Genomic DNA, 7,500 nt, shown 5'->3' with positions numbered 1-7,500 from the left:
GCTGCTAAGCGAAACTCGCTGGGGTTATGAGCAAGCTTTTCTGAGGAGGGAACCGCTTCAAGCCATGAGCCACTACCTTTTCTGTCTGTCTGTCTGTCTGTCTGTCTGTCTGTCTGTCTGTCTGTCTGTCTGTCTGTCTGTCTGTCTGTCTGTCTGTCTGATTGTCTGTCTGTCTGTCTGATTGTCTGTCTGTTTGTCTGTGTCTGTCTGTTTGTCTGTCTGTCTGCCTGTCTGTCAATCACATATATTTGAACTTTTATTTATGATACATTTGCAATGCAGAGTACTATGTACTGTCCAACTACTAGTAGTGTTCATCAACTAAACTAAGCTAAAATTGAAACTCGTGTAAAACAAAATGAGGAATACACTTAAAAACTACAGTGTACAAGCAAAGCCTCCAGTACAAGCAAAGCCTCCAGTACCAGCTAGTGGCTGAAGTACTGGGTGGCAAAGAGATCACATCTGTTGTCTTCAGACATCGAAGATAGCTTTTTAGAGATGACTCTAGCATTACACTTCTGGAGCTGAATAGAAAAGTGTTTGGACCAGAAGTCGATAAACTCTGCAGCGTTCGGTTGTCCCACTTTGTCTGATGACTTCTTTGATAATTTGCACAGGAGTTTCCACCCATCAATCCCCCAAGCTCCAAAATGCTCCAATACTAGTGGGGTTACAGTGGCAATTATGCCACCTGGTAATTGCTGTTTGCTGTATTTCTCTTTCTTTCTGTCTGCTCTCCTCTCTGCAGCGGCACCACTAACACCAGCAGATGATGGAAAGATGTCACTACTCCATGGGTGGGAGAGGGAGATATCAAGGTCAACGTTGTTTCCAATGTCTGAGTAAAAAAATACGATGTCTGGTCTGTTGTCTGTGGTTGTGTAATGGCTCCTGGGCTCCCTGCGGTGGTGGATATGTAACCCATGGAAACAATCAGACCAGATGGATGAAATCGATTCGTGAGACCATACCGGCCCGCCACCAGTCTTACAGGTCAGCAAATGGTATGCACTGTCATCTATAAGAGCTCCACAATTGCATGTCGTTGTCCAGCTGGAGAAGGCTATGGGCAAACCCAAACGAAGGAAGGATGCCAAGCAAAAATCGCAAGAATTGAGCGCGAACACTTCCGATGTAGGGATAGCATTAAGGCAAGCTCCAGCGCCCTCACCTGTTGTTGAGCGTAGGCAGGCTGCATCTCTGGCAGTGGGGACATTTTCGAGTAGATACTGAGCATTAGAAGAAGCAGTGACAGAAGATAGCCTTTGCTGAACTTTCCCAGTACATGGCAGGTAGTCAGAGATATGTTTTCCTGGAGGGACAGACCTTGCTATGGCCTCACTGATTGGAGTGGTTGAAGAGCGTAAGAGACTGTCGATGATACGTCGTAAAACAGGGAATTGGAATGGCAGCTCTGTAAAAGCGTTGGCCCAGGATGCAACAAAAGCTGGTTGTCTCATTGACAGCATAGGAATCATCCCGAAACTGCCCATTTTGATGGGTAAAGAAGCCTGATGCCAAATCCTGTCATCAACCATGTCATAGCCTAAGAGGTGAGAGAAAGATTCTTTTGTCCCAGAGTCATGGATTGTAGAAGCATGAACTAGCAAATCAGGATGGACTGTCCGGGCCAAATGGTTAAGGTTGGGGACGTAACAGCATCGTAATAGCAGCATTGCACTCTGAACATCATCCAATTTGGTAAACTGATCGCACAGTGAGAGCTTTGACTGGGCTATCGTGGCACAAGAGGACGTAACGAATGACATTGAACCAATTGGAGAACCAAGGAAGAGTGCACACTCACAAGACACAGGAATTTTTTCAAACCTTTCAACAGCAGTCGAGGACGATTGAGAGAATATCTCGCACTTTTTGTCTGCCATGACCAGATTGATGGCTGAGAAGGTCTCCTTCAAGTCATGAAACGCAGCCAAAACAGATTTCGCCCCTCCCAGCAAAAATACGTCATCCAGGTAGGCCAGTACGCATACTTGAGAGTGGGATTTCTGAATCTTAGTTAAGACTGGATGAATGGCCGTTGCAAAAAGAACAGGACCCAGAGGGTCTCCTTGATGAACTCCCTCCTCAGATGGAATTACTACGGTAGAGGAACCCTGCATGAAGACAAGGGAGCTGGGTTTGCCATACATTTGAATCACATGGTTGTACAAGTCAGGAAAGGTAAGAGAAACTTGTTTCATGATTTGGTCTCTGCTGACAGAATTGAACACGTTCTTAACATCCGACTTCAAAACTATCCAGTTGGGATTAGATTCCAAAGTGAGACTTATATGATGCGCTATCAACTCTGTACCACATTTCGTAGGCACACCATGCTGAATGGGACAGAAAACTTCAGTAAACTCTTCCTTTTTTGTGAACAAATAGTCCTGGCTGTAAGTCAGCGAATAGATTCCCCAATGGCAATGGGTCTCACATCACCATTTGGCTTGTCTGTCTGTTTGTCTGTCTGTTTGTCTGTCTGTTTATTTATCTGTAGGCTTATTTGCTTACTTTTTGTTTTTCACAGTGCACACACAAACACAAATGTTTGACTTTCAAATTGTTTATCTGTTTGTTATATTATATATTACATATTAAATATATTTATAATTAATTATTATAAATATATTATTAATTATATATTAATATCCTATACTAATTAATAGTTAATAAGATTAACTGATCTGCCTCAAGCCATTGTTGTGCTCTTAATTTCAATTGAATCTTTAATTATATATTAATATATTATTAATTTATATTTATAATTAATTATTATAAATGTATTATTTTTTAATATATTATTAATTATTGTGTTGGTAATGATGGTTGTCTACACGTTCAGGTGTGTCTGGTGAGAGGATTGAAGTCGATCCCATGCAGCAGCCAAGTTTCTTATTTTGGACAAAATCGAAGCCGGTGTGGAATTAGAGGGTCAATGTCTGTGTATTGTGTGTGATTTTTGTGTTTGTGTTTGTAGGTTTCGTATGATTTTGATTTGATTGTGTGGTGTGAGATCATGGATGAGAAACACACGGGTCGTACTGTCTTTTCTTTTGTTCATGATACTGGATTAGAGTTTAAGAGTCACTTCTTTGAGGCTCAAACTGCAGTTGCAAGTTCGTATTTCTATCATTAATTAAGTGACATGCATGTACATGTAGACACACAGGCAGATGGGTGGACATACAGTACCATACATACTGACGGACATACACACACATGCATGCATACATACATACTGACAGACAGACAGACAGACAAACGGGCAGATTTTGTCGTCATCATCTCTTGGTCTTTGTCTTCCTCTTCGTCTCGTCACCCATCTGGTGACTTCAGCGTCTGGGATTATCGCAGCCTTACCTTGTTCTTGTGGCCTAGTGCGTCTTTTCTGGATTCTGTTATCATCATCTCTTGGTCTTCTTTGGATTCTGATGTTATCATTTCTTTTGACTTGCTTACCTTGTACTTAGCTGTAGATTCTAGCCTTTTGTTTGTAGTTTTACTTGATATGTATTTGTGTAATCTGTTGTTGTAGTTGTGACACTGTTACTTTAGTTTCACATGTATTAGCTTTGATGTACAAAAATATATCATTATTTGACAGACAGACAGACAGACAGACAGACAGACAGACAGACAGACAGACAGACAGACAGACAGACAGACAGACAGACAGACAGACAGAAACATCATCTTTTTTATGCAATTCTAAAGTCTCCTCAAGGGTCAGGCACGGGTCCATCAGGATGGAAGTATGAACACTTCAAAACTCTTTTGGACAACCCAGTGACAGCTGATCTATTATACTTAGTCTGTTATGCCATTGCCAAAGGTCAACTACCACCAGAAATCTTGAGACTTATGTCTGGTGCACGCCTGATTGCATTAGCAAGACAAACAATGATTTGAGACCTATTGCATTAGGAGAGACTCTTAGAAGACTAACAGCTAGAGCTATCTGTGCCAAAAGAAGCACTCATTTGCCAGGTACTTTTCACCACTACAACATGGTGTTGCAACAGAAGGAGGGTGTGAACTTGTGATCTATCACATACAACTTCTTTTGGAGGAGAATCCAACTTGGATTTTACTCAAGAAAGATGTGAAAAACACATTCAACTCAATCAAACGATCTCATCTGTTAGAAAAAATGTCTCACAATTTTCCTGACTCGTTCTCCCATGTGACTCAAATGTATTCATCATTAAGTCCTTTAGTCTACTTGCAAGGAGATCATACTGTTGTTTTATCATCAGAAGAAGGAGTGCATCAGGGAGACCCTTTAGTCCCAGTTCTCTTCTCTGCTGGTATTCAACTGTTGCTATCTAAACTACAAGAGAAATATCCTGCCATCACACTGCTAGCGTATCTTGATGATGTATTTGCAGTAGGAGAACCAACATCGGTGTTCTCATTTTTGGAAGAAATCGTCGTTCAAGTCGATTGTTTTACAAGTAGCAGAACACAAGTGTCCAAGTTCTCTCCACATTTCTGTTTCATCTGAAGGAATGGAAGTTCTAAGCATACAATTGGATCAGATAAGTTTGTGGTTGATGCAACCTTACAAATGGCAGAAAGGGGAAAGATCTGTGTGACAAACTGATTGGTTTCACTGATCTGCAGAGTTCCATGCTTCTACTAAGACACTGTCATGTGGGACGTCTTGACCATTTAGCTCAATCAATACAACCAAGCAGTTATTTCATGCAGCTTCACTACAAGATGGCTTGACTAAGAAAACTTTCTACAGTCTGTTATGCTGTAACAGTATAACATCAAGCCAATGAGGTCAGGTTGTACTGCCAATCAAATACGGAGGTTTTGGGATGACTTCTTTACAATCAATTATGTGCTTTGCCTGTGTGTTATCATGGGCTTGATCTATAGTGTGGTTACCGAAACGGTTCCCTGAAACTAATATATAAATAGTCTAATAGATAGACTGACTACATCAGCGTCAGATATGGGCACTGATGGCTACTCTTTGCAGCATGCATTGCCTTCACAATTCACTCTGTCAAGCCTTCTGTCTACCAATAAAGTACAGCAGAAGTTAACAAGTCAGTCAGTCAAGTCAGAAATTCAATCAAGAATAGACACTACCGCTAGTGTCAGAGAAGCAGCTCGTCTCAGATCCCTCCAAGGGAAAGGTTCAGGAGCTTGGCTACAGGCCGTACCTAGTTCATGTAAGTTCGCACTAGAACCGAAACAATTTCAGTTGGCGGCTTACGTGAGGCTGGGTATCCACATGCCAATTGCCAAATGGATGGTCAAATGTGACTGCAGGTAGCCACTTGATGGGGATGGGTGGGTACCACCTCATCACATGTAAGTATGGCGGAGTGCCTGTCTGGACTCACAACACAATAGTTCAAACATGGTCTGAATGCCTCAGCCAGCTGCATGTTGTTCACAAGATTGAACCAAGACACCGTTTTCTGGATTGTGACAGCAGACCTGACATATACATATATGTAGTGGATCCTGACTTCAGTAAAGAAGTGGAGTTAGGCATCTCTCTGGCACATCCATGGGCACTTGACGCTCTTCCAAAGGCAGCCCTAGAAGATGGGACAGCAGCAGCTCGAAGGGAAATGCTGAAAAATGACAAATGCACCAAAAAGGCACGTTCTTGTGGAACTATGCTGAATTTCATTCCTCTGGTGATGAAGCACATTGGTCAGTGGGGGCAAGAGGCCCAAGAATATCTCAACCAGCTCTCATCAACAGCAACATGGACAACTGAGTGCAGACAGGACGAATTCAAGAACTACTGGAGGACGCGATTCTCAATGCGGTGCAACAGTGCAATGCAAGAGTGTGACTGCAGAAGATGAGCAAAGTCCAGTATAGTAGTGACTCAGTTGGTGCCATTAGCAACTCTGTTAGCTTATTGTCAACTGTTTGACTCTTAGTCGTAGTTAAGGACCTCTTGGGTCCTAGTTCTCTTAGAACTTGCGGATTTTTAGCATAGACTGTAATAATGTCTTGTATAAGTAATATATGTATTGACAGACAAACCAACAGACAGACAGACAGATTACTTTATTGTTACAGATCCTCTACTTGTACACATCTTAAACTTCTATGATAAACCAGTCCTTCACAGCGAAATACTATAGAACATGACAGACAGACAGACAGACAGACAGACAGACAGACAGACAGACAGACAGACAGACAGACAGCAATGTATTGCTTAGGTGTTGTCAAGAAAACTGTGTAGACTTGCTAGAACTAGTAAATTAGATTTAAACTCGTATTACAAACAATTGGTAGTTCGTTAAGTGCTTTGCTGTTAGCGACCTTAGGTCGCTGGACAATATTTAGTCTGTACTAGCAGTTGTAATATGTAAATATATGTATTGACAGACAAATAGATGAATAGACAGACAGACAGACAAATTATTTTATTGTTACAGATCCTCTACTTGTACACATCCTAAACTTCTATGATAAACCAGTCCTTCACAGCGAAATACTTTAAAACATTAGTGGACTTGGATCTGTACATTAAAGTCAAAAAGCTTGTCCATGTCATTCTTTGTTTCTGAAACTCTTGACAACTTTTTGAGGATTACTTTTGCATTGCATCTTTGAACAGACAGACAGACAGACAGACATAACTTATCCTCATACAGATTCTACTTGTAGTAATGTACATATGCTAGGATTTTTTAAATACAAATCAGTCCTTGCAAACAACAAAGTCATTAATTAACTATTGGTCTTGACTAGACAGACAGATAGACACAGTCAGATCAGAGTTTTAGTAGTATTCAATCTGTATGTTTCAGTAGATGGATATTTAGCTTAGCAGTTTTTACTTATAGTGTTCTTGTAAAATTTGCTTTTTGTGGTCAATAGTGAAATAAGACAGACAGACAGACAGACGGACAGACAGACAGACAGACAGCCTGATAGACAGACAAACAGACAGATAGATAGACAGACAGATTGTTCTATTGTTACAGATCCTCTACTTGTACACATCCTAAACTTCTATGATGAACCAGTCCTTCACAGCGAAATACTTTAAAACATTAGTGGACTTGGATCTGTACACTAAAGTCAAAAAGCTTGTCCATGACAGACAGATAGACAGACAGACAGACAGACAGGTAGACAGACAGATAGACAGACAGACAGACAGACGGACAGACAGACAGGCAGATTGACAGACAGACAGATAGTTTCTTCTCATATAGACTCTAATCGTACACATGCTAGGAATGTGTAAAAAGTACAGACAGACAGACAGACAGACAGACAGACAGACAGACAGACAGACAGACAGACAGACAGATCAGCAGCATCCAGGGTCATGCAAAGCTACCTTCATTCCATTGATTTTTGAACATTTTGGTTGTTGGAGAGAAAAGGCAGACAATTATTTGAACCAGCTGGCCAAGAGATCGAGAGATGTAGAAAGTGGATCACGTGAAGCATAGTTTAGAGGACAATGGAGAAAGAGACTATCAATATGCCTTC

At 41.1% G+C, this 7,500-nt stretch overlaps 2 protein-coding genes across 2 annotated transcripts in view; both read left to right on the top strand.

Moving 5' to 3' along the window:
- LOC134197192 (target of rapamycin complex 2 subunit MAPKAP1-like) overlaps positions 1 to 7,500 on the top strand; it is a 17,774-nt gene that overhangs the window by 9,480 nt on the left and 794 nt on the right. The window contains exons 10-11 of the mRNA XM_062666467.1: positions 2,852 to 2,925; positions 2,987 to 3,125. Of these exons, the coding sequence (XP_062522451.1) occupies positions 2,852 to 2,925; positions 2,987 to 3,125 (213 nt within the window). The remainder of the gene's footprint in view (positions 1 to 2,851; positions 2,926 to 2,986; positions 3,126 to 7,500) is intronic.
- LOC134197557 (uncharacterized) lies at positions 4,535 to 6,222 on the top strand. The gene has a single exon (XM_062666902.1). The coding sequence runs from the start codon at positions 5,307 to 5,309 to the stop codon at positions 5,844 to 5,846; it is 540 nt and encodes a 179-aa protein (XP_062522886.1). The 5' UTR covers positions 4,535 to 5,306; the 3' UTR covers positions 5,847 to 6,222.

This window comes from Corticium candelabrum, chromosome 22 (genome assembly GCF_963422355.1).
Source record: "Corticium candelabrum chromosome 22, ooCorCand1.1, whole genome shotgun sequence".
In the NCBI taxonomy this organism is placed as follows: domain Eukaryota; kingdom Metazoa; phylum Porifera; class Homoscleromorpha; order Homosclerophorida; family Plakinidae; genus Corticium; species Corticium candelabrum.
Note: the sequence above shows the minus strand (reverse complement) of the source record. Positions and strands in the feature narration are given on the sequence as shown.

Excerpts from the sequence above, each read along its gene's own strand:
- LOC134197557 (XM_062666902.1), top strand. The coding sequence starts at position 5,307 with ATGGGGATGGGTGGGTACCACCTCATCACATGTAAGTATGGCGGAGTG.